Raw genomic sequence first — 26,437 nt, forward strand, 5'->3', positions numbered from 1 at the left:
AGCACAATCTATGTTCAATGGGCTCTGTTAATACCCAGTGCTAGCGCGTCATGTCAAATATGCCAACACTCATGGGTGACATCCAATACACTCACCTCCAGGACAACCAGAGGATTAAGTCCATCTGATATGCCCACCTCCATGACAGAGGAAGAATGGAAAAAGGATGCTGGTGGTTTAGCACATTACTTGGCACCTGCTAAGTGCTTTTGATCGGTGGATACTAAAGGTGTGTCGGTATCATTCTCCCCATTTTACAAAGAGGTATAGTGAGACACTGAGAGGTGCCAGAACATGACGGCCATGGCTTGGCTGAACCATTGCTGATAGTGTTGTGTTGATGTAATACAGTACAACTTTTATTAAAATGTGCACAATGATCGGCTCCCGCTCTCCTCTACTTTGTAGGGCTCTCCTCTTCTTAGATAGTAAGTCCATTGAGGACCATTAGGGTCACATCTGCATCTATGTTTCTACTCCACCAGTACAATGGGGCTTCAATCCTGATACTAGTGGCAGAGTTAGAAGTAGACTGCTGGTCTCCTGCCGCCCTGGCCTGTGCTCTAACCATTTAGACAACATTCCTCTACCAGAGCCAGGAAGAGAATCTAAGAGTCCTGACTCCTAGTCTCCTTTGCTCAAATCCACCAAACCACAATCTCCTCTTAAAACTGGGAACAAAAATCACAGAGTCTAACCACTGAATCCCAGGTGCTCTCTCACCTTGAGGCAATACTAGAGGGGGGTCTGTTTACACACTGGAAGAACAACAGGCTGCAAAGCAGAAGGAGAAGCCAAAGAAAATCAAGATCAGAATTAAATTCTTTAATACAAAAAAAAGTTTGTTTGTCATCGTTGTAGTTGTTTTTAAAGATATATCTGTACTTTTGTGTTGGTTTGTTTAAAAATAAATATGTACTACGGAATATCTTGAAAAAATTCACTAGACACAATATGTATTGTTAATATCTTTTTCCCCGCAATTATTACAGATAAACAGTAGCACCAATAAATAAAATGATAACAAATATTAAAATTAAAAAAGGAGAAATTCAGGATGTAGAATTTTCTATTGTTCCTTTTTTTTTACATATATAAAAAAAATCGTAGCGTCTATTTAATCCGAATCACACATATACATAGACATATATATATATATATACACACACACAGCCAAATATATATATAGTATGTAGATGTATATCTAACCCTTGTCTCAATAGGAATGTGTAGGGGTGTCTGTTAGAGAAACTCAATTAAATAACTACCTAGAACATGCTACTGAGTCTGCCAACAATTGGGGAGATGGGTTGGGGCATAAAAGGGTTAAACTTATACACAATCAGTTAAAAAAAAGGAGGTATGGTTTATAAATAGTTGAAATTAAATATTAACAAGAAATACTGAAAAATCCCTACTCTTTAATTAAATTATGTTTAATTTCTAATTTAAAAAGGGATATTAAATAAGTATATAAAACACTTTCTCTTCCCGCCTCGGAAGCTTCTGTCTTAAGCATGACGCAGCGTGAATATATACATGATGGATGCAGGCACACACCCGCGTGTTTTCCTCCTCCTGAAAGCCATCAGTTGGCTGGGGAATTCGTAGTGGTTAGTAGTCACTTGTGGTGAGTCTGGTTTTAGACTGTCTTGTCTTTTGGGACGCTTTCATTTGGTACATTATTAGGCGTTGAAAGTTCAGTTGCAGGTGGTGGCTGGCAGCATTCTGACACAAACCAAGTATCCTTTTGATTATTGTTTTTTTAATCATAGAACTCGATTATATATATCCACATAGACATACAAACACTCATTGGTGTGCAGGGGTGTGAGTGTGTGTGTGTGTGTGTGTGTGCATACTGGCGCATATTACAGATATAGAGAGAGATGGCCAAGATTTTCAAAAGAGACTAGTGATTTGAGGTGATGGGTACCCAACTTGAGCCTCCTTAAAGAGGCCTGGTGTTTCGAGAAAGGGGAAAAATCAGGCCTCCTTAGGGTATCTCATATGAAGCACTCAAACAATGAAAGCATCCTAAATCACTAGGCACTTTCGAAAATCTTTGCTGTATATATATATATATAATAAGTACAGATAATTAGATATACAGACACACAAACACACATACACACACACCCCTACTGTGTATATACTTTTGATTAATATCCCTTTCCAGAAATCCGCATCTTGGACGCTCTTCAGTGGCAGCGCTGTGCATGAGGAGAGCAGACCGTGCTGTCTGGCTATGCACGGGTCCCCATTCTTGCTTCAGCGCCCTGCAGGCCCCTCTGTCGTTTTGCAGCCACCAGGGTGAGAAATCGAGTTTCTTGTGATACCTTCTCAAGGGGAACGGTTCGTGCGTCAGCTGCCCACCATCCTTAAGGCCAGACTCTACCCTCAGCAGAGTTTCTACAGCAAGTCAAATCAATACAAAATGTACACTGACATCCCGTGTCCCAGCAAGGCAGGTCATGAGACGAATAAGGGCAAAGGTTGGAGGGAAGGAGGGGGAAAAGAATCCTCAACCACGCAGAGGGCCCAGCGTGCCAATCCGTTTCCTTGACCTTTGACCCATAACACCCCAAGGCACCGCTCTTTGGAATTCCCTGCCCCTCCTCTCTGGTTCCTCTCCTCCCCGGCACGGGGAAGAGAAGGTGGTTTGTGGAACAGCCCACGCAACAGAGAAACAGCGGCGGCCGCACAAGTCAGTCAGAGTTAAGAAGGCTACACCCAGCGCTTTCCAGTCTCAGCTTGTTTCTTATGCCCCAAGTAGCCCGCTTGTGTCCACAGCAGTCGAGTATATCCAGTGAAGACACCAATAACATTAGCAATGTTAAAAAAATTCAGTGTGTGTACGTACACACTCGCGCGCACACACACATACAGATGTGGTTAAAATATATACACATATATAGATGTATGTATGTATATATATTTATACCTACATATAGGTCTGTATGGGAATCCCATAAAATACACCCCTATAGTCTTCCTGGCTCTGTTATTTAGCAGCATGAAAAGAAAAAAAAAATAAAATAAAACAGTTCAAAACCCAAAGGTGAATCCTGTGCGGCGGGTGCCTCGGGGAATGTTCCTTCCGGAGTCCATCGTCCGTACTGAAAGTGCTGTGCTCTACCGATCCTTCATTTTAGGGTTCATTTGGATTAGGGTTTGTTTTTTTCTTTCTTTCTTTCTTTTTCCATCCAGGCGAGAAATCAAGCTCCAGAAACAGGGCTGTTCCCCCTTCTTCTCCGCTGCTCACCGTCTCGGCTTTTCACATCTGCTGGGGAGGAGAGGGAGGAAGGAGAGAAAAGAGGTTACATTTGTGTGGCAGGGAGGGTGCTGACAAGTTTAAGACCGTGTTGAGGCTCTGCGGGGACAAGCTGAAGGCACCGCAGGGACCCAGGTAGTGATTCTTCCCGTACTAGAAGAGGGAGAAAAATCACTGAGAATATCAACCCAGCCAAATCACATCCCCCTGGGTTCTTAGGTTGTGGGGTGAGTTAGGAACAGAATTACAGCTGAAAAGCACCCCTTCTCCCTCCTCAACCTTCAAACCCACCCTGCTTCCCATCTGCCCCTTCTCACACTCACACACCAACTCATGCATAGGGACTGACCAACCCATGCAGAGACACACACCCCCACCCCAACTCCCAACTCCGCCTGTGGTTCCCATTGGAAGCAGTGCAGCCAAAACGGTCTCATGCAGGCAAGAAGATGAAAGGAAAGTGCATCTCATTCCACTAGCTGCTGCGAGCAGGGGTTAGTGCCAGAGAACAGCGACAGCCGCTTGTGGAAGCAGCAGGAGAAACGAGAGCTGGCCCTGCCCCGTAGGGCCCAACTTCAGAAACTCCAGCGGGGAGAGAGGGAGGAACTTCAGCTTAACCAGCTTTAAATCCGGAAACAGCTAAATCACCCGCTCCCATGGCTCCATCCTGCACTCCCGGCCAATGCACTAGCTCTGGAAACCTCTAATCATGCCACTCACCCCACCACAGGGAGGGCTTGGCAAGAAAGACTAATAATCCCTCAAGCCAGGAAGTTTTTTTTTTTTTTTTTTCACTTGGGAATATTTCCCACCCTTGAATTCTGAGGGGATGATTTCCAGCTGCTCCTGGGAGGGGGGAGGAGGTGGCGGGAGATAAAGGTCAAGGGCAGGGAGCTGTCTGGTCTCACTCTCTGTAACTCAAGAAGGGCTGGCTTGGCTCTGCCCACAGCACCAATCACTCTCCCGCTCAGGTTACACCTCCCTCCTCCCCCCAAAATTTCCTCTGCATTCACAAGCCCTGGCAGCGCCAGAAGTCTGGGCTTCCCGGGGTTTGGCACAAAGCAGGATGGCACGATGCTTTCGGAGTGTGAGCACCTCGCTCCCAGGGATGGCTGTAACACACGGACGCTGATCAACCACAAAACTACCACCAGGCAGGGGACGAGATGCCTCAGCTTCCAGCCGCTGGCCACGCAGGACCCTCGTTTTCATAGCCGCTTGCCCTCTTCGCCCCCAGCAGAAACAGCCTGACACCCTCTTACGGGAACTGAATCTTTGTGAATCGAGGCTGGAGTTTATAGCCACAGGCTGGTCCTTAGCAGTTCCTTTTACACATCTATACAGAGATTCTCTCACACACAGCAGCAGGCTCCTCAGCTGGTGTCAATCAGCATAGCTCCATTGAATTCAATGAGGTGACACTGATTTTCACCAGCTGAGGATCTGGCCCACCGTTTCTATGCAGGTCTGTCTCCAGCTATAGCTATGACTGATAGAGAAGACGTAAGTAGGCTGAAGACACGCACACAGGATGAACGGCTGGACAAACCACACTGTCTCTTTGTAGTCCCATCACACATGCAGCCAGCAAGAGTGTCCCTGCCTTGTGTACACTATGGACAGACCCACACATACCATGTCTCGTGGCAAAGCCTCACGTGCTCTCATTTCGTTGTTAGGGCATGTAGGGAGCTGTGTGCACACCACAGGGCAAGAGTCCCCTCCCTGGCATTTAGGAGCATGAGGGCAAAGAGAACTGCCGGCTCTAGGGGTGCGTGGGGGAGGGGGAGGGGAAAGGGAGGACTTCCTGGACTGTTTCCCATCTCCCCAGAGGGGTGTGAAAGAGTCACCCTCCAAACATACCAAGGGATATATTGTCTATGCAAAAGGGGGAGTGTAATCAAAGTGCGATAGAGGAGCCGTGTGCCTTTCCTAAACCAACCAATGGGCAGTATGCACACTGGGATATATATGGGGTTACAGGCTCGTTCCCTGCTTAACACAGCAACACAAAATCCACCAGGGTGTCCTGCTAGTGGGTACACTGGCCCCAAATGCCCCGTCTGTTGAAGCGTCCCATCCGATCCCTGCCAGCGCATTCGAAGCTCACAGCAGACAAACAGTAAACGCTGTCCCCTTCCCATTGCAAGGTGTCCCTCTGATCCCTGGCCCTTAGTACAGAGGAAAGGAGCGACCACAGAGCATTGGTGCCAGAAGCCAGCAGGAAGCAAGCTCCCTCTCTCTCTCTTTCTCTCTCTTTGTGTGTTTCTCTTTCATCCTTCAGGACACAAACCTGCAAGTGCGCTCGTTTAACTCAAGCTGCCTCGACTTGCAACGTGAGTCTGTGAATTTGCAGGAACATTTACAGGTCTGGGGATCTTGTACAAACAAGTGCTTTCTCCTCTCTGAGCAAGGCTCACAGTGACTGCAAAAAGGCAAAAGGAAAGAAGTCTAAGCTACAGCGCTTCAGCAGGAAGAAAATACACATGCAACACCCTACACATCCAAGCAACCCCAAGCCCCCTCCCCGCAGCTCCCCACGGCCCCATTGGAGCATCACTGGCTGACGGACTCGCACGGCAGCGCTCCGACAGGCCCGGAACCTAGTCGCGACAACACCCACTTGCGTTAGCGTAAAGAGACAGAAAACAGGCTCGCAGCATGGTATTCACCAATCCCGCATTGGGGCCAATCCGCACGGGGGCAGGGAGGTGAGAGAACCACCCTGACTACAGCTGGGTTAGCAACGGGCCCCTGAAATGGAATGTCCAAGCTACAAAGAGGCCAGCAGGTAGTCGGTTAAACCCCCGTGGTCTCTCCTCCCCTGGAGAGGCAGGCAGGGCTCAACTGTGCAGTGAGGGCAGAGAAGACCCCTGCCCCTTGCTGCTACAGTTGAGTTTTGTCTTGTCCTTCCTTGGGCACTGGGGGATTTAATTCATTCTTTAAGCCCCCAGCCCACTCCAGACCTGCCACCTGAGAGACTATTAGGAGAAAGGGTGTGAATTTACAATGCAGAATTGTGTGAACCAGAGTGAGAGAGAGAGAGAGAGAGAGAGAGAGAGAGAGAGAGGAAGAAGCCACCAAATACAGCAGATGCAGAGAGCCCCCTTAAGATACCCAGCCTTCCACTTCTCTAGGCTTGTGTTTTCATCAGACACACACGCACATGCACACACGCATGCACAGCTGAGGCCAGTCTCCTGTCGCCCGCCTTGCAGCAGGGACTGGCGGAGGACGGAAGCCGAGATGGGAAGGGGGATTGCACAGGCGCATTATAAGGCTTGATTACAGCGCAATGAGCCCGCCCGGCCACCACATTCCTGTGCCCTCGGAAACGACTGCAGCCGCTCGTCATAGAGAGGAGATGCCAAGCAAGCAAAAGCCACCTGCCCTGAGCTGCGCTACCCCTGCCCAGTGCCAGAGCTGTGCCACCACCAGTGCTGCCCCGCAGGGCTAGGAGCCAACCAGTGATTCGGAGGCGAGGGGGGAGATTTTGAGTGTGCTGCAAGCGGGCTGATTGGTTTGGGACAGAGTCTATGAGCACATGACACAAACGTACAAGCTGAGCGGTTTGTACCGGCTTTTCTTGCGCTTTCTCTTTTGCCCCTTCCCCTTTCCTCGCTTTGATTTTCTGGAAGAAAAACCAAAAAAAAAAAAACAGAAAAAAAGAGAGAGAGAGAGAGAGAGAGAGAGGAAGAGAGAGAGAGAGAAAAAAAACGGAAGAAAACGGAAAGGAAAAAAATACAGCCGTGTGTGTCCATTTGGGGGAGGGGGAAACACCCGGGGCAGGGCCAGGGAACTGGTCTCTGGGATGATGTGCTCATCACACCATTCACACTGGCCTTCTCATGCTCCCCACCACAACCACAGGGCAGAGAGGCCTTTAGATCAAAGGCAACCTGGACCAGTCCCAATAACAGCATCCTATTGCCCTGCTGCTACTGCCTCAAGGGTAGGAGGGCTTTGCGGGCGGGGCGGTGGAGTGGGGAGGTGGGGAAGGGTGCAGAGAGACTCAGCAAGCGTGGCCCAAACTCTGGGAGGGCCGGCAACAGAGCGTCCGTCACTGACGGACAAGAAGAAACCAGAACAGAGAGACTCCCCTCCTTCTTGATAAACTAAAGCACTGGGCCCAGACATGCCCAGGTGTGCAGGACAAGCTGCAACACCAGCGCTGCCCCATGTGCCAGATGCATCGCCAGTATTCCAAAGGGAACGTCAGTGCTGCAGAGAATTCCACCGCCGTGACCAGCCGGGCCAGAGTTAATACGTGCTGGGACAGAGAGTGGAGTGGAGAGTGGGCGTGGTGGGGGGGGGGCGGGGGGGGGGGGGGGAGGAGGGAGGGGGGGGGGAAGTGTTAAATCTTTGCCACAGGAGCCTCGCTACTAAGGGGTAACGAGTTGAAAGCGTTTGGTCAAAGCTCTCCCAGCCCTTTGCCCCGCACCCACTGCCCTCGTGGCAGCCTGGGGCAGCTTGGCATAGGCAGTGGCCCGCTCACTTGTGGCACATCGGGCACCCAACCTGTTTCCCTTCGCTGCAGCGGCTGCATGGGTAGATCGAGTGAGTGATTCCTGCAGGCAGGTGAGCAGCAGGGCAGGAGGAGTCAGAACCTGAGTGACTCACTCGCTCCTCCTTGCTGCTGGCTGGCTCCTGACTGTCAGCCCATGGCTGGGAGCTCCAGGGATCCCACCCACTGGCAGCTTCCTACCTGCTCTGCATGAAGGAGGAAGAGGCCTGACCTAGTTCTGACACCTGGGAGGGGAAACAGACCCCTCTTTGCCAGCCAAGCAGTTTTCAAACCTCCCCCTCCCCCTTCCACCTAGCGCTGCCCAAGAGAGGAGCGGACGGAGCCAAGAGACTGACTCATTTTACACCTTCTTCTTCCAAATCCATCCATCGCTTCTGATTGGCAGGCGGGTCTGGGAGGAGCCGGCACCGATCTGGCTGCCAATGGCAGAGCAGGGGGACAGCCTGCTCTACCCTCTCCAGCTGCACTAGCACCAGCGCAAGGGACACACGGGACAGAGACAGCAGACAAAGTCCCAGGGTTTGTCAGTCGAGTGAGCCCTTGCACCAAAGCCCTCCTCCTCCCCAGCTCTGCCTCCTTCCTCCCTTCCCCGGCTCAGTCCACCTTGGCTGGGTGGAGAAGGGCGAGGAGAGGGGGCGGGAGGACCCTGAGGGTAACTGGCAGGGCGTTTCTTGGGCCCTGTTCAAGCCTGTTTGCTGGCACCAGCAACTGAGCATTAATTTCCTTCCAAACTCTCTCCTAGCTGCAGGCAAAGAGAGCGTCCCAGGAACACAAGGAGAGTTATGGGGTGGGGGCGAAGGGAGGGAAATGTCCTTTGGGGGAGATTTCCACGCCTTGCCAACTACAGAGAGACGTTAAAGACAAATGTACTTAGTGGGTGGAGGTGGGGACGGAAGCAGCAAGCACAACAGAGACTTCAGTCCGACCCAAACCAAACTGTCGCTAGCGTGCAGGAATGGCATAGAGAAGGGGAGGTGCTGCGGGTCAGGTTAGAGGAGAGGGAATGTTGCACAAACAGAGGGGAACAGGCCAGCTGCTTCGCCCACCCCCCACGGCACCAGCGCTCACACGGCCCAGCTCTCTCACACCTTCGAAGCACAGAGTCACTCAGACTGATCCACCACTGCACACACTAGTCCAGAGAGGAGGAGCCTTGGGCTGAAGCCTCGGGGACGTTGGCCTGATGGAACCATGAGCCGAATTCCAGGGAAGGCGGGAAGCAACTCTGGCTGCACAGCTGACCAGGAGGGCGTTCTCTCTCTTTCTCTCTCTTTCTGCCTCATCTCCCCATGCCCCAGCTCCATCACTTCCCTAGCTGGCACTGTGCATCCAAAGGGCAGAGCCGCTAGCCCAGCCAGGCGCAGTCCAGCTCTCCCACTCCCAGGGAGGGGGTCACACTTTCCTCTTTATGATTTGATTTGTGCTGGGTGAGTGCAGGATCCTTTGTTCCTCCCTCTCTGTTATCGTTGCCGTGAGCAGATGGCGCCAGGGTAATTTTTGTGACCATTTTTGGAAAAGTTCTACCCTGACCCCTTCCATGTCACCCGAGCAAATCCACAAGTTTGACCGAGATTCTACCTCTTGCTAAAGCCTCCGCCGGGAACGTTCACACATGCCGCTAGGCGAGCTAACGTGGCTCCTTTCCTTCTCCCACCCGCCTCTCAATGAGCAGTGTCCAGCCCCATATAGTGTTCGCCTTGCCTCCACCGGGCCTCGAGTGCAACCTCTTCCTGATGCCAAGCACGGCTCTTGTTCAGAGAGAGAGGCCCTGCCAGGAACCAAAGCTGAGATGGATAGTCTGGCTGCTGAAAGAGTCTCTGCGCAAGCTGATGCGAAAGAAGCCAGCAAGCTCTCACCAAAACAGCGGGGAAAAAGAAAGGCAGCGATTGCCAGTGACCACAGCAACACCCGGGTGCTGCACCAGAATCCATTCCTGAATGGCACCGAACTCCATTCCAAGATTTCTCTGACACTTTATGTAATGTGTCAGGGAGCCACTGTCATGTGGGGTCAGGCAGGGAGCAGACTCCTGCAGTCCAGAATAAGACGGAAGAACCCTCGGAACTGGATTTCTGTGCTCTTCCGGAATGGATTCAGGGTATAACCTCCTAACAGCACCACTTGCTTATGAAAGAAACAACGCCTAGATCTGAGCATCTCCTGCTGTCAAAGGAGCAAAGAGGGGGAAATAAACCACCAGCCAACCACCAGAAGGAAAAGGAGGAAAAGGCTCGTCACTTACTTTTCTTGTTTAGCTTTGACGTCTTTCTTTGGTCTGCGGGGCAAGAGAACAAATGCTGGCTTAGAAGGGAGCCAATGGCAAGCCCTTACTCTACTGTCCTCCCCTTCACCATCCCAGCCCCCCCATCCCCAGGGATAGCAATCCCACCGCTGTGCCCTGGGCACTTTGCACATAGGCCCCATCTATCCCGACTGGCTGAGTGACCTCCCTGGAGGGGTTTGTCCTCCTTTTGCAACCCGTTGGCAGCCAAGGGGCTCCACGGGACAAGGGTTATCATCAGCCCTCCCCGTACTCTCCTCCAACCCCCCGGCAGCCTCTAGAAAGGTGGTGACGTCACCAGCGAAGGACCCTTTGCTCCCCAGCCCCTCTGTGAACCAGCTTGGAGCAGACCTGCAGTCTCAGGCCAGGGTCCCTAACCCCCAATGCCAGTAAAAAGGAAAGGCCAGCTCCCCATGGGCAGGTGCATTCTGAGGGCAGCTGGCGCCCTGGAGATCCCCAGCGTGGCTCCATCCTCACCTGCATTCACATTTACTGTGCTGTAAGAAGCTCATGTGCACTATGTGCTGACTCTGATGGGGTTTAATTCTCATTATCTGGAAGGAAAGACACAGAGAGAGTCACAATCATGGGCCAGTTGGGGCTGATCGGCATCTCTGCCGAGGAGCACAGACAGAAGAAACATTCCCAGCCCCCACTGTCTCTCTGAGGAGGGCACCAGAGCTCCTAGTGGTACTTCCAGGCGCATCCCCATGGTCAGTGGAGCCCTTTGCACGCCTGGCAGGAAGCAGCACCAAGCTCAGCCTAGGGCTTTATTTTTTCAGATGTGAAGTGGAGCTGGTGCTGGTGACAAGTGCAGAGTGACAGCCCTGGACACTGGTACAGGAGCAAGGGCAGCTGTGCAAGCTTCCCCCATGCTGCCCTGTCCACAGACTTCCTCCCTAGTGACATTTCTAAAGGCCGACACTTGCTTCATCAGTACCAGGCCCCTCTAAGACTGACAAGAGAACAGCTGATTTCACAGCAGCCACAAAACTGCCCTCAACTGGAGACGAACTTCAGTCCCTACCAACACGAGTGGCATTTAAACCAAGATTCCACAGCCCACTCCTGATCACCTGCCCCATCCTGGATTCAAACTGGTGCTTTCCAGGTGTAAGGCTCTGGGAGCAAACTCTTGATCCCCCGAGTCGCCCAGGCCGCTCATGCAGAATGAAAGCCGCTGCGTAGCAAGACATGGGAACCATTCAGTGCTGCAGAGCCACGATTCCTGCACTCAGCACTGGAATCATCCCTGTAGGGCCAGCTCTTCAGCTGGTGTCAATCAGTGCAGCTCCAGCAAAGTTACTTAAGCCACGGATCAGACCCTCTGTATTTATATTGCACTCATCACGGCGGTCTCTGAACCCAGCTGGGACGCTAGCACTGGTGCTTCCAGCAGAGATCTGCTGCTGTGCTCCTGCTCCCAGTGCATGTGCACACCGGCCAGCTACGGTGAGTCCAGTGTGAAGGGGCAGGAAGAAATGCGTCCCTATTTACAGCACCTTGCATAATGGGTCCCCGATGCTGATCGGAGCCTGAGCTGCTGCTGCAATATAAATAATACTGCAAGGTTCTCAACACACAAAGTCAAATTTGGCTCAGGAGTGTGTTTAGTGTCAACATAGTCCCATGTGGTCTCTTGTCCATACCACAAAGCCACTGCAATATTTACAGTCTCTGCTTGAGGGGCCCCGGGCTGGAACGGGGGTGGGAGGAGGCTGCAGGTCAGGAGTGAGGAACTGTGTATGGGGAACCCAGGATTGGAATAGCAGGGGTAGTGCTGGTCAGGCTCAGGGGCATCAGCATTGCTGTGGGGGTGAGAGGCGGGAACCCGGCCAGTGTGGAGCTACAGTGGCTGATCTATATGGGAAACGCTTTCACAGAGAGCCTCTTGCCAGTACGCCTGGCCTTCGCCAACCTCGGACTTTCCTGAGCACTGAATTCAGCAGTTTCAGAACAAAAGCGAGAAAGGCACAGAGACTTTTCCACTTGACACTGCAGCAGTTGCATTTCTTAGAGCCCCTTCCCACCCCTGCTGGGCCATTGGAGCTAATGGCCCAAATCCCCAGCTCTGCTGGTAAAGGCTGACCTGACATGCCCTCCAGGGGAGAGTTCAGAGAGGGCATCCTCTTTTACACTACACTCAGCCGCCACAGGAGCACGTGCTGCCTGATACAAGTACCAGAGCAAGAGTTAATGTGGAACAAGGGGCTGGGAAGATTCCCTACCCAGCCTCCGAGATAACACCGGGAAGTCATTAGAAGTGCTCCCTTTATAATGCAGCTTCTCTGTCTGTGGTTAGCGAGTTAACTCCACTGACCCAGAAAATGGATTCTCCCCTTAACCGTAAATGGAAGCAACTCCTGTTAAATCCACTTGGTGCAGCCATTGGAGATCAGACCCCCAAAGCAATGTCTCATCACACCAGCCTATGGCTAGAAGTGAGACTTGACCACCCCCCTTTCCCCTCCCTAAGACTCCAGAGGAGGCCCATCTGCCTTCTCTGTAGAAGTCTCCCTCCTTCTTCTCCTTGGCTGCCTCAGAGTGAGCAAGTTACAGTGACAAAGGGGATGACCGAGGGCAGGAGGCATCATCCCCTCGGCCATCCCCATTCTCCAGCCATGTCCTCACCTCCATGGTGACGTTGTGCACCTCCATGGGGACGCATTCTAGGCCCTCGTCACCACAGCAGCCTGCACACCTCAGCAGGGGTACGCAGGACGGCTTGAAGATGTACTCCACCTCATCGGGATACTCCTGGAAAATGTCCACCAGGGTCTCAATCGTCCTGCAGAAGCTGCGCTCATAGACCTCCAGGAACCTGATAACTATGAGGTGGGAGGGAGGGAAGGAGAGAAAGAGAGGGAATGAATTAACAGCAGCTCGGCCTGGGAACACTCACACCTTCCCCTTAAAATGAGACAAACAGTTGCAATTACTGATCCCTCTGCCCTATGTTGGGGGCCCTGCTGCCCTGATCTGCCTCTGCAGTACAGAGTCCCTCATCTTCACCCCACCAAGCTGAGGGGGCCCCCATTGGTGCAAATTAACTTCCCAGATATCCTGTTAACTCCTTAGGGGAAGGGGGGCTCTTGCCTGAATTAGCTGCTGCTTCTGGGTAGCAGAGGAAGGATGGAAGTGGGAAGATAACTGTCTAGGCTGATCTAAGTCACCTGGCCCCGATGCCTCCTCTACCTGCCTTCCTACCCCTGTTATCTGACACACTCCATCGGACTCCCTGCCACTAAATGCCTTAGCTCAGCCAAAAAGCACCTGACGCTGACACGGATGGTTTTGGGTGGGGGTGAGTCATTAGTAGGATTTATCTTTCACCCCATTCAAAGTGTCAAATTCTCATCCAATGGACATGGGGAATGCCATCTCATCCAATGGACATGGGGAATGCCATAATCTAAAGTGGGAAGTGACTCCCAAAAGGTCAGGACAGAGGGGACAGACTCCACCACTGCTGATCTTTGGGAACAGAAGCGCTCTTGGGGTGAAGGAGAATGGGTTTGAATCATTAAAAGTGCATTCCCACTCTTCCATGCTGTCCCTCCCCCATTCTACTTTCCTGTCCACCCACCCAGAGCCTGCCTGTCAGATCCAGAGCATCCATTCCAATATGCCACCTTCTGCAGCACTACACTGCCTGTTAACGACATTTGCCAGAGGATCAGTCCCTAATTCCCCGGATTCTCTCAGCCAAACCACGGTTTCTCAGCCCAGGAAATCCAGGGTCAGAGGAGTGGAGGAATCAAAGCCACCTCTCAGCATCCAGGGTAATAACTGGGCCACATACTAGAATGAGACGGAGTGGGGTGCAGACCTGCCTTTACTTCCTCCCTTTCACTCTGAGTACCCAAGCAAACTAAATATCAGGTGCTGGGACCCTCTCTGATTTCACAAGTGTTTCCGAGTCTGGTGCCAAAGATTCATCTCACTGCTTGGGCAAGGGGTGGAGAGATTTAAAGAGGTGATAGATGAATACACAGACAAAGCCCTGTTCTGCGGATAGCAAATGCACGGCACCCTACAGTCCAGCATGCGTTCTAGAGAGGAAGTTTCAAAGAGCAGAGGGAGAGTGTATGCATAGGGAGACGGTGGCTGGCCTGTGCTGCTCCACATTAGAATGACACGCCTGCACTGTATGCACACAGTCCTGTAATGGTGAGGTCGATAACCCCATGTGATAAGCACAAACTGCTTGCATCATGGAAAAAATGGTCTCTACTAAGCGTTTCTGGAGCGCCCTGAACCTGTGACAAACTAGCATAAAGGTTACTTTGCCACAAAAATACAAAAGCTGCAGGGCTCTGAGCTCAGGGCCCACAGTTAATTGTTGAAAGTTAATTCTAGGTCATGCAGAGCTGACAGTGTCACAGTATTACCGGCAGCGGGTGCGAGGGGGAGGAGCATCTGTTTGGGAATTGAAAGTGTCAGAGAGCACAAGCACCTATTAAAAAGGGAAAGTGGCTCAGGGAAGGGAAATGTGACTTGCAAGACAGGGACTGGTTGCTAGCATTCTTCCTCCAGAAGAGTCATTCCCCCTCTCCTCTGCAAGCCTGCCTCTCATCTCCTTCCCTGTCTTGTCTGTGTCACCTCCTTCTTCTTGTTCCCCTTCAGGGTGACCTTAACCTTAAAAGAGACTACCTCTATACAGTAGATTTAAACAATTTAGCCCGTGGGAAATTACACAGGTCCAGAGACAGCCATGGAGGTGCACTGCTGATTATTCACACCCTCCCAGTGTTAAGGATCTGGGAACTGTCGCAATACAAATAAGTCTGGGATAAAAATGCGGATGGATCCATGCAGGGGTGGAATCCCTACATGTGCAAACTAAACACTACTACATGTGCTAGTCTAGTCATGACAGGCAGAAACTGAAACTGACTAGAAACTAAAGTGAAACTGACCAGCCTGATTCCATTGTCCAAACTGAGTGTGTCAGAAGGGAAAACCAACTACATAAATGGTGAAAAAATACATTTGGCTTTTAAAAATTCATTATTTTTTTTTATAACCTAAGGGGTGATTAGCAACATAAGGAAGGCGATTCCATTTCTAAGGCCAGATTTATTGGTGGATTCCAAATACATTGCTTTGCCAGAACAGCACCAAGCAGCTGAATCATGCCAGTGACTGTGGTCTATAGTTTGGTTTCAAAACTGCATGTGCAGTTTCCTTTGCAGAGTCTTTTGTTTCATTTGTACAGTCTCCAGTCCTTACACGTTCAGCAGTGCCCTGACCATAGTGCCGGGGATTCATGCTGCCAAACCCAGAATGTCCCCATAGGAAATCTCCAGTAGAAGCCGCAGCCTTTACTTGCTGCTGTTTTTTTGTGTTTGAATATGAAAGATTATTTTCAGGACCATGTGTCAGCTTCTGAAGAGGGGGAGGGGAATCTGTACCCAAATTTAAATCAGAATGTTCTGCCCACAAAGGGGCAGATCTCACCAGATGCATTGATTTATTTGAGTTTAAGGTGCTCAGTACTTAGCAGGATCAAGCCCAAATTTGGAGCTGAGTGGTGGAGAGACACCATGCTAGAAAAGAGGGTGGTGCTCACAGAATGGGTCTGTGATTGGTTCACTGCTGTGCCCATCACTGGCTGAGCAGCTATATATACATACTGTTCTTTTAAAAATAAAAAGCGCAATCACAAGAGCTGGTGGTTTCCTTTATTTATACCAGAAAAATCTTTTCTCGTGGAGCAAACAAAGAGTGTTTGTCTGGCTTCTCTACAACGGCCTGTGCCACAAAACCACATGGAAGGATCTCTGAGCAGCAGGGGGGCTAGGTCTACAATTACAAATAGTCCCCAAATTGGATCAAGTCCATCCCAAATGTAATCCTGGCTGAAGCGGGTGGGTCAGTGAAGAGGCCACAGAAACAAAATGACCTTTCGTCCCAGGACCTTTATAAAGCATGAAGCTGTATGACTCCCTTGTGGAGTAGCTGAGTATTATCACCCCATTTCACAGAGGGGGAAACAGAGGCATGGGGAGGGGAGCAAGGGGGAAGGAATGGGATCTGACTTCCCAAGGTCTCGGAGCAAATTAGAAGCCGAGCCAGGAAGATAACCCATGACTCCTGATTTCTACTACCCTGAGCTAACCATAGACATATTTACATCGCAAAACCAGGAATAGAACCTATGAGTCCTGATTCTTAATCCCTCTGCTCCAATCAATAGACCAATCTCTCTTCCCTTCCCATCGCCATTCTTGTGATGTGGAACCAGGAGTGGGTGGAAATTAAGAACCCTCCAGGACAACGGGCACCGTTCAACTCCTCCTCTCACCAGTAAGATGGATGGGAGCACATAGGGGGCACAGACCAGGGTATTAGCTGCTACTCGTTTCTACCACTAGCAGAGGGACTGGGTACCAAAATAAGCCTCGCAGCGGGCTCAACCCTGCTTCCTCTGAAGTCAATAAGCCTTTCACACTGTTCACGGGGCAGTCTGCCAGCAAACCAGAAATGGATGACAATGCAAAATGGACACCTTGTAACAAATCTAGCCTGCTGGAAATCTCTGGCAACACTCCTATGGCTTGTCATGCCAATAAAGTTATTGAAATTGAAACTGAGTGTGGCAGGGAGGGGTTCAGTCCCTAGGTGCACTGCTAGAGCCCCCTGCTGCCCTGCTGTGGGAATAACATCGAGGGTCACAACCTGCCAGGCCTTGCCACTCAAGATGAGGATAAAGACAAGCTGGGGCCGTGGATAGCCATTGCCAGCGTGACAGTGGCTTTCTCCAGCATGAAGGTGGAAAAGAACGGTAACCCTGTCTGAGATGTGGCACAGAAGGTCACCTCACCCTACTGCTCCAAAGTCCACAGTGCTGTAATCCCCAGTCTGAATCAAGAACTACAGAGAGAAAGCTGAGCCATTAAAATATACAGGTTCCCACAAGTCAGAAGAGGGCTACCAAGGCTTGCCATCTGATAGCTTGGTGCCTACTGCGGTTCTAGTCTATACCCAGATTTATTCAGCCCTCCATCCAAACACCTGATTTACTACCCATTATAGTCTTTGAGCAGCTAGCGTTATTTGAGATAGCAATGACTTGAGAAGCACCAAGGTCTCACTTCCTTTTCATCTGGTATCCCCATAGGTACTAGACTGCCAGCAATGAACTGAATCAAATCAACTGGGCTATGGTACCAACTAATACACTCTCTAGGCCTGCTACCTCAAACAGAGCAAAAGGGAATGTGCTTCAGGTCTGTCACTATATAGTGCAACCCTCTCCTCCTTCCAAGAGTTCTGGCTGAGAGTCTGGAAAATTAGCCCTGGCTTCTTCTTCTTCTTTTTTTTTTTTTAAGATGAGCTATCTGACTGGCTCAGGAAGATCCAGGTGCTGATTGGTTCTTTGTCTGATGATCAGATCTTATCACTGAGCAGGGCACAGGGAGTGCGCATGGGAAAGAGGAGAGGGAGGCAGGCAGCAAAAATGACAAACTCCTTCCTGTGACATTAGGGAACTACTCATAGCCACTCAGCTTCTGGTAAATTGTTTTTTCCCCCGGCATTCTGGGAAATGGGCAATGGGTTCATAAGGATCTCTGCAATATCTTCCATTGGATTGATACAGCCTGTGTCCCTCTATCTCTCCAGAAAAGATGAAGGAAGAGAAAAGCCTGCTCTTCAGACAGGCCCACCTGTTTCACAAAACAGCTTTCCAAATTAAAGAGCAGTTCTGACTAATATGAAGCCACAAAAGGGTTAAATCTGGTGTCTCACATTTCAAGTCATATTCTCCCCCCCCCCCCCCGCACACTTTGCTCCTGCTTTCCAGAAGGTGGCAGTATTGGTCCTCAGGTTCTTCCCAGCAGCTTGGCTCAATGTCTCCCCCAAAGCACCCCATTCCCCACCTCCCAGAGATTCTGCTCTTCCTAATTGCTTGTAAGCCCTGTAGCTGTTGAGAAGAAAGAGGCAAGCCGCTTACCTTCATTGGGTTTCCTCTCCCCATCCCCCAGGGTCGGAGCTGCCTGCGACAACTGCAAAGATAATAGAAAATTAGTCAAAACACAAAGTCATTATCCTGTCCCCAGGGGCGGTTAGGGAGCTGAGCCGCTTCCCAGGATTCCAACCTCAAGTTCCAGAATGCTGCGGTAACAATGCCACTGGAAGCAACAGTGTTTCGGAGCATTATTGTAGCATTCGGATGCATTCCAGCCCCCCTAGTTCCATCCCAACCCTCTTCTCCCCTTGGAAAATAAAGCCGCCACAAAGGAGCATGTCTGACTTCCCTGTTACAACCTTACAGGGAGAAGTGTTGCATGCGGGGAGAAGTTATTAGTAAAGGCTTTTGCCGGCTTTAAGGGGAAGTGTTCCCCCCCCTCCTGCCCCATGTGACTGCAAGACAAGCACAGAGAAACCTTTGTCTTCTCTTTCCTCCAGAGCAGAAGAAAATGAAATAAAAATAACACCTTTGGCCTGGGCTTAAAAGGGGGTGGGGCAGAGACACAGCATCCAGGCAAAGGCAATTCACCCCAGTGTGTGTATGAGAGAGAGCCAGAGAGGGCACTTGGGAGTGGAGTGGAGTGGAGTGGAGTGGGTGGGGATTTGGTTTAATGCAACATCACTTTAAAAAAGAACACAGAGAAATTAACTGCTCAAAGGCATTTCGAATTATTAAGGTCAAAAAACAGAGCGGGAATCTGGGCGGGGGAGAAAAACAACATTGGTGACCTTCTAACGCTGACATGACAAATACGCTAGGAGATTTGTCCACGTTCATGTTCCAAGGAAAGTTAGTGGAAGGTATTTCAAAAAGGGGCCTAGGTTACAAAGCAGGCTAGCAAGTGCAGACGGATTGGGTACTGCTTTTAAAGGGACAACAGCCCTTTTTTTTTCTAGCTTCCCTCTCACTCCTAAATTAGTCTCTGTTATAAAGGTAAATCATTTGAGCTGGCATTATGTGGGCGGGGGAGGAGGGTGAGAAAAGTCTCATGGTTTGAAAGGTCATCTCTGCTCTTACCATGTTTGCCGCTGAGTGGTGGCAACGGTTGGGTGTTGATATTTAGCTTTATGTCAGAGTGATTAACTGTTACGTCACTCCCTCACATAATAACTGCCCAAAACTACCCTTGCTCTCTCCCACTCCCCCGGCATGAAGGGCATTGCGCACCACAGTACAATGGGGCCACAGATCTGGGCCAGAGCCTCTGTGCTGCAGAACCAAGTCTAGGCCCCTCAGCTCCCTCTGTCACACTTTCCTAACCAAAAAAAAAAAACACCCCTCCTGCTCTTTTTGTAATGACAAGAGACACTTCTGACTAACTGACAAGCATTAATGGAATTAACTAACCTGCCCCCCACCCAGAGGGAGAGATGGAGAGAAAGCATTACTGTGTTTTATCAGAGAACTGTTTTAAATTTCAGGTGAGACCTTAAAAACCCATCTCCTGTCTGCTCGGTGTGAGCATTATAGCTCTGATTGCCTTTTCCATAAGGCAGACTTCACCCTGCTGTCCTTGACCAAAACCATCCACTCACTCGCTATTTGTGCAATGTGCTGCCATCTGCATGTCCTCCACCCCAGAGACAGCTGCATTTCAGAGGAGCTGTATTAAAGTGCTTTGGGATGAGTGATGATATATAATGCAATATATTATTTATCACTGATCATATTAGGCTTTTTAAAACAATAATCACTGTCATCTCACAAATGGCCAGGTACGTGACTGGAGCCAGCCAGCCCAGGACAGTGTGAGGCCTGCCAAATAGATCAGCTACCTATATGCTTCCACACAGACCCACACACAACCTAGCATCACCAGCTTTAAGAGGAGGGAGGAGATGGAGCTTCCAGAGCAGGAGAAGAAACCCCTCTCCCAATTATTCCCCACGGCCGGTGTATAGTTCCCTCTAGTTAAGGTTCCCCTGATCTGCTTCCCAATGCCACTGAAGCACATAAGCTCCTGGCCCTAGGTATAACATGCAAATCCAACCTTCAGTCATCCAGTTAAGGGCCTATTCCCCATGGGAAGAGAAGCTAACTGCCCTCACTCTGTGTTAGGGCTGTGATATCAGCTTTAAAAGAGGACTCCCAGGAACACTTTCATTCCTGAAGGGTGAAGGTCACTGCAACAGCACAAACAAAATGGAGGAGGAAGAGGTTGCAGCAGCCCTCCAGAACCAGCCCAAGCCTGAAGACCAAGGGCCAAAAGGGACAGAAAAGCATCAGCTGTGCCCTAGCGAAGGAAGGAAATCACCAACCAGATCAGTCTGTTCAATCTACAAGGCCCAAAAGTACTGTTAGGGTAGGGCTCTGAGTCAGGCACAGCATGACCATTGCCCGCTACTGAGAACTGGCTTGGAGACATCTTTACAGCTCAGCTGTGCCTACTCGCTTTCTGGGGCCACTAGCCTCCCCTGCCACGTGCCCCCCACGTTGCCGGCAGGTGTCAGGAAACAGGTGTAAGCAGCTCATTTTCACTCCTCACCTGCAACCCAGCCCATACCTCGTTCTTCAGCAGAACCCACCGTCTCACAACCAGCACCTGGCGCAGCAGCTAGAACCCATTCTAGGAAGTAACCAAACTCTAACCCGTGATTTTACTGCTATCAAGATGTGTGAGTGTGTGTGCAAACTGCTAGCTAACAAAGTCTGCAAGCGTGTTAAAAGTCATACAACAGTCTGGGAAGTCACCTGAACTGGATTGCGGTGCCTGCCTGAAATCAACCCCTCATGCCATTCCTGACTCCCAACTGGCCCGAAAAGAAGGCGATTTCACAGCAGGCTTCTGGAATTATTAATAATACAAGGTCTCCCTAGAGGCCCTGCTCCACTAGCATATTTCTCTCACTCCTTTTCCCTTTCCAATCACTGGTACCCACGGAGCCTGTCTGTTAAGGCAGCATTACTTGGATGGAAGGGACCTTGCCTCACATTAGACCAGGCAGCTATGTATCACAGAAGGGGCAACTGAAAAACAAAAACGGAAGAGCCCTTCAGGGGACAACAAGGCCCAGTGCCCTTCGGTGGGAGCCTGAAGGTCATGCTGCCTGGACTCTCTCTCCTCTACTGGCTTTTGGAACTACTCATCACTTCCGTAATACGATTGCTTTCCATGTTTTTCTATGGCATGGATGCAGTCCCCGAGCTAGTGGCAGGTAAATCGCCTTGGGGTAGGGGCTGTACAAGAAGAAGCTTCTTTTGTGCTCTGTGCTCTTTGCAGGTTGTTGGGAATTTGTGGTTTGAAATCAGATAAACACTCCCCAACACAGTCAGCTCCTGACTCACCCTGTCTGTATCTGCACCTTCTCTGTCCCTTGTCTGATTGACTGAGGGATCCAGTTCTAATGCGAAGCAAGTTATTCTCTTGAGGAAGAGAAAAGGTTAATTCAATCGTTCCCCCCCACCACAACCCTTCTCTTCCTTCCCCTCCCCCTAATCTCTGCAGGCTCATTAAAAGAGCTTTGTAACTGTTTGGGGCTGGAACAAACAATCCAGCCACTTTGGGAGGGACTCTGGGACGGGAGTTAAGGCACTTTCAGTCTTAGGCGCTAGAAATTCTTCTCAGAGGTTTCTACGCAAGGAGGAGGCTTTACTGCAACCTTTCCCCATTGTACATGCAGAGAGAGGTCAGTAATCCTGCAAGCCGCTGGCAGACAGCATGGGGACCTGTGAGACAGAGTAGAATGGGGCAAGAGAATCTAGGTTTGTCCAAGAATTAGAGATCCTCTGGGATGACAGTGCAGAATCCCCCTTTTTGCTCCCAAGACCTGCTCCTGTTAGTTTGTTCTCAGAGCAAGAGCGAGAAGCAACTTTGGGGAAGGTGACCCGCTGTGGCTTGTCTACTCAGCGTGGAAGAGGCTGGGGAAGTTAGTTCTCCTGTCGTTTCCAATGTGGCCTGGCTCATAGACACACCAAAAGCAGGAGCCTGGTGGGTGTGAGATCATTAACAGTCTAGTCACAGACTCTCTTTCCCTCCCTCCCTCAGTGTCTGATCACTGCCGGATCCCTATGGCAATACAGCTGGTGTACCCAAATCTCTCCACATTCCACGGCAGGAAGGGAAGAGTTCGGGCTCCCAGGATAGTCTCACCCTGGGGTCACTCCTAGGAGGCTGCAGTTTAGAATCAAACCCAACAAACAAAAAAATGATGGGGCCGGCCTGTGCTTCCTTGTTTTCTAGGGAAAAGGGGCTGTGGGAAAGTCAACTTACCCTCTCCCCAAACCCACAGCCCCACCTGACCCTGAGAGGAGTGAGGACAGGGTGGCAGGGCAGGGCTGGCTAACATTTGGGAAGGGTGGTATTCTAACTGCATTCTCCTTCCACCCTCCCCCTCATTACAAAGGATACTCCCCACAAGTAGACCGGAATACCTGCAGCAGCATCGCCCATCCCAGGCCACCAACTCACAATTTCCCACTGTCCCAGCCTCCCAGCAAGTAGTGATAATAATAGTAACAGCCTCAACAATGAGTAATTATAACTCTGCCTTTACTAAAGCGGCATTGTAATACCAGCCCCTCTCCTCTGCATTTATTAAAGCAGCATTGCATTACCTGTACCTTGCTTTTCCCATGAGACCTGGGCCAGAGCTTTATTTAATTCTCCCCAGCGTGTCTGGCTAGGCAGATAAGTTTATTCAGCACCACTGCTTGATAAACAGTGGAGGTAAAATATTATCATCAAAGCGCGAACCTCGGGTCCCAACACAAAGAGTCATGTTTTATGACATGCCCACGGTCATCGCCATGCTGCCTACGTGAGATCTGTCTAGCACCAGTATTTCTAATGTTCCCACCACCATAGTATCTAGGCGACCAACATACAAATAAGGGCAGAACTCACATCTGTCTGCAGGAACCTGGCGGTCTGTCTGTCTAGGCACTTATCTGGCCCCCATCTCTGTACTATCGGAGGAGCATCTCACAATCTTTAATGCCTTAATCCTCACAACACTCTGTGAGGCAGGGATGCCTCTTCCCTGCCACTCTGTTATTCCTCCTTATTTATTCCTACCTTTTCCCTCTGTCTCCTTCGTTCCTTGTCATTATCCTCCACTGGTGAGGAGAGACTTTTGCAGAAGGCTTTTTGCACTGTGTTCTGAAAACGGCCAGACTTGTGTTCTGTCCTATCTGCCGGTTTCAAAGTTTTTTGGTTGCTGTTTTTTTTTAAACCACCTTAACATGAGACAAGCCAAGGACAGGCCAGTGATATCACCATAACTTAACACATGACACTCTCCAATAGGAGAGAAGCCTGGTTTTCTATCAAGTGCAGGCTAATTTGCTGCTGTCACTAAGAAAGTGGCAATATAACAGGCTAGCAACAAAGCGTGTGATGCCTGCCAGACTTTAGTTACATCTGAAATGGCTTCTAATTGAGGAGTTACCTTCTAGTGTCAGTGCGGAGCAAACAATGTGAACAGCAGGTTAGTTTACAAATTAGATTTATTTTCACACTGGAGGGCCTGGCCCTCAGTGATGGCCTCCCCAAATTCCTGAAGACAAATGGCAGAAGAAAACTAACTTATTCTTATCCCTCCAATTATAATATATGCCCACCTAGCCAATGTACACCACAGTCACCTGGACGCTCAATCTAACCCGTTTAAAATCTCTTGGCAACACATCCCCCTTGACTCCCTTAAAAAGAGACAGGTTTGTACAAAGAGGTGTATTTTTTAAGGAGGCCAAACCGATTTCGGATCCTTGGGAATGCTAGGGAGGCTAGGGAGAGAAGGGGGAAATCGGAGTTCTGAAATCTCAGCGGGGACATGTATTTTGCAAATCAGTCTGGATGAAATACAGAATCCATTCTGTCCCCTTTGATCTCTATTTGTTCTCGGAGCGCCAGGCAGTAACATGCCCGAGAGATCTAACTAAAGAACAAATAGGGCAAAACAGCCCTTTGCAATGTCAGGAGACAGAGGACGAGGCTTACAGCCCAGGCACGGTGCTCCCAGAAGCTGATGCAAGAAGTCAGCGTGCCGCTTACATGCCCGGGAAGCGATGACGGGGCCAAGCACGGGGATCATGTCCGCCTTTGGATTTCAAATAAGGCTCCCAACTTCTACGAAACTCCACGGGCAACAGATCCGTCCCATTCCCAGGAGGAAGAGGAGAGTGGGGACGGGCTGAACAGCGAGTGGGAAACCAGGACTCCTCCAGGAACTCATAAAATCCCGGATCTCTCTCCCCAAGTACAAGGGTGCCTGCTGGCCATTACACTCAAAGTGCATCTGTCTGTGTGTGTTCACTGTAGCTCACGCACCTTTCTCGGTGTTTATCTGAGGGCGTGCGGCGTCTGGGGCTACTTCTATAGGAGATGCACGGCACCGCACACACAGTCGTGCCCTTGCACACGCACGCAGAGACAGCTGCATATGTGACTTCCATGCCCCTAGCCTGGGCGCGGGGCAGGCAAGGGGTGCTCGCTCTCCCCACGGGCATCCAGGAGTTCCCAGCCTCGAGGCACAGTCGGTGGCAGTCGCAGGCAGGGGGGGCGGGGAGGGGGGGAGGAAGACCACGCCGGACAGGGGGAAGGCGCCCCCTACACTCACACACACAGACACACACACACACACAAAGCCCCCCCACCCCCCTTACCTTGGCGTTGTGGAGATAGAGCAGCGCCGCCAGCCCCCAGTGGATCCAAGTGAACAGAAAGTTCATGATTCCTGGAGCAGGTCGGGGGTGGCTTGCTGAGCTTTTGATGTCTCTCTCTGGCCGCCTGTCTCCTTCCCTTTCTCTCTACTCCTCCGTGCCCTCGTCCTCCCTCTCCTGGAGCCGCTCCCCTGGGCGATTTCTGCAAAGCTTGCGGCCAGGGGGGAACTCTTCAGTCTCGGGTTTCACCCCTCCATGAGCCCGGCTCTCTAACCGCCAAAGGAACAGACACCCCCCCTTTTCTTCCCTCTCTCTCTCTCCCTCTCTCTTGTTCCCTGCACAAAGCTCAGCCTTCTCCGTCCGGCCCGGTTCCGATCCGACCCCCGGGGGGACAATCCACGCTCCAAACGGCACCGATTTGTAACAGATTTCCCCTCGGAGAGGTAAGAAAAACCCACGCGCGCGCACACAAAAAAAGTTTGCCCGAAAGTTTCAATGCATTTTCCAGTCTTCGGGTTGGTTTCCTGCGGCTGCTCCCAAACTGGAGTTTCCTTTCAGGGGAGGGGGGCTGATCCCCGCTTTGGATCCCTGTCTCAGCCCGGTTCTGCTCTCCTGCAGCTGGGAGGGATCGGGGGTGGGGATCGGATCCCTTTCCTTCTTTCCACCGCTTTCAAAATCCAAACTGGCCGGGGAGTGGAGGGAAAATCCAAGCCGGTAAGAGTGGGGGCGGGGGGGAATAAATTAATGATTGGGTAAAAATAATAATTAATAACAAATCCCAGCGCACAGGGAGAGCTGCTCCTCCTAGTCTGCTCTGCTCCCTCCTGTGCGGCTCTGGCTCGCTCGCTCGCCTTTCGTGGCGGAGAGTCTGGCTGCACTTTGCTGTCGCTCGCTCGTGAACGTCAGGCAAGAGCCACAGCCCAGCGCTCTCTTTCTCTCCCTGCCTCGCTTCGCCCTCCCTCTGCAACTGCACTGCTCGGCCAGCTCCGCTCCTGACTCAAAGAGCTTACTAAGCCCCGCCCAGCTCCACCCTCTCCCCTCCCTCCTCTGGCAGGGGGGCCAAATTCTGCCGGGGGGGGGGGCGAGGTTCCAATTCGCACACAGCCTGCTCCTTCCGAACGCTCTCCGCAGAGTCGTGTGGTGCTGGCAATTGCTTGCAGCCAGAGGAACTGGGGATCCGCTCCAGTGCCCCCAGCCTCTTTCACTTCCCCCCCCCACAAGTCACGATTGTGTTCCCCCTTTTGCCAGCCCCTGTGGGCACGTGTTCAAAAAACCAGAATTCACCTTGTGAATGGGGCTTGCTCCAAACCAAAGCAAAAGGCATGGGGGTGGGGGGGAGCTATATCCTCACCCGCTAATCCCAAAGGACCTCTGACCCCAACATCCTATGATCTCTTAGCACCTAGGTAAGGGAGCATTCGCTCCTCCTGTGTATGTTTGACTTCCCTCCAGCCTGTGTGCTTTCGTGTCAGCTCAAAGGACCTGTGGGTGCACACTGGTGTGCTGTGGGGACCATTCTGTCAGACAAACCTCAATCGGCTTCCCGGGGGTTAAAAATCTGTGCAGACGAAATGTGGACCCCACACACATTCCCCAATCAAGATCCTTCACTCCTGCCACCCACAATATTTCATCCTTTGGAGAATACTGTTTTTATCCCTTCCTTTTTCTTGCAATAATTTACATGTGTTAAAATAGAGAGAGAGATCTCCTGCCTCCTGGCCATCGGGTAGATTGCACGTTCAACCTGGGCAAATTCCTTGAGTTCACCACAGAGTGCTG

At 50.9% G+C, this 26,437-nt stretch overlaps 1 protein-coding gene across 6 annotated transcripts; it reads right to left on the reverse strand.

The window, feature by feature from the left end:
- Positions 1-957: 957 nt before the first annotated feature.
- On the reverse strand, positions 958-25,647 carry VEGFA (vascular endothelial growth factor A). Of its 6 annotated transcripts, none has more exons than XM_034764858.1 (8): positions 24,659-25,647; positions 18,038-18,089; positions 12,712-12,908; positions 10,558-10,634; positions 10,042-10,074; positions 6,852-6,905; positions 5,568-5,699; positions 958-3,283 (listed from the first exon to the last, which is right to left on the reverse strand). In XM_034764858.1, the coding sequence occupies exons 1-8, from the start codon at positions 24,722-24,724 to the stop codon at positions 3,262-3,264; spliced, it is 633 nt and encodes a 210-aa protein (XP_034620749.1). In that variant the 5' UTR covers positions 24,725-25,647; the 3' UTR covers positions 958-3,261. The 6 variants fall into 6 exon arrangements, with proteins under 6 accessions (XP_034620749.1, XP_034620748.1, XP_034620750.1 ...); XM_034764857.1 differs by having other exon boundaries at positions 6,834-6,905; XM_034764859.1 differs by lacking the exon at positions 6,852-6,905.
- Positions 25,648-26,437: the final 790 nt, after the last annotated feature.

This window comes from Trachemys scripta, chromosome 3 (genome assembly GCF_013100865.1).
Source record: "Trachemys scripta elegans isolate TJP31775 chromosome 3, CAS_Tse_1.0, whole genome shotgun sequence".
Lineage (NCBI taxonomy): Eukaryota > Metazoa > Chordata > Testudines > Emydidae > Trachemys > Trachemys scripta.

What these genes read in the sequence shown, in the direction of transcription:
- VEGFA (XM_034764857.1), bottom strand. Translation starts at nt 24,724, where the DNA reads ATGAACTTTCTGTTCACTTGGATCCACTGGGGGCTGGCGGCGCTGCTC. An exon ending in GGAGAGGAAACCCAATGAAG is followed by an intron (nt 12,909 to 18,037) that starts GTAAGCGGCTTG and finishes CCCACCTCATAG; the next exon opens with TTATCAGGTTCCTGGAGGTC. An exon ending in CACAGTAAATGTGAATGCAG is followed by an intron (nt 10,075 to 10,557) that starts GTGAGGATGGAG and finishes CTTGCCCCGCAG; the next exon opens with ACCAAAGAAAGACGTCAAAG.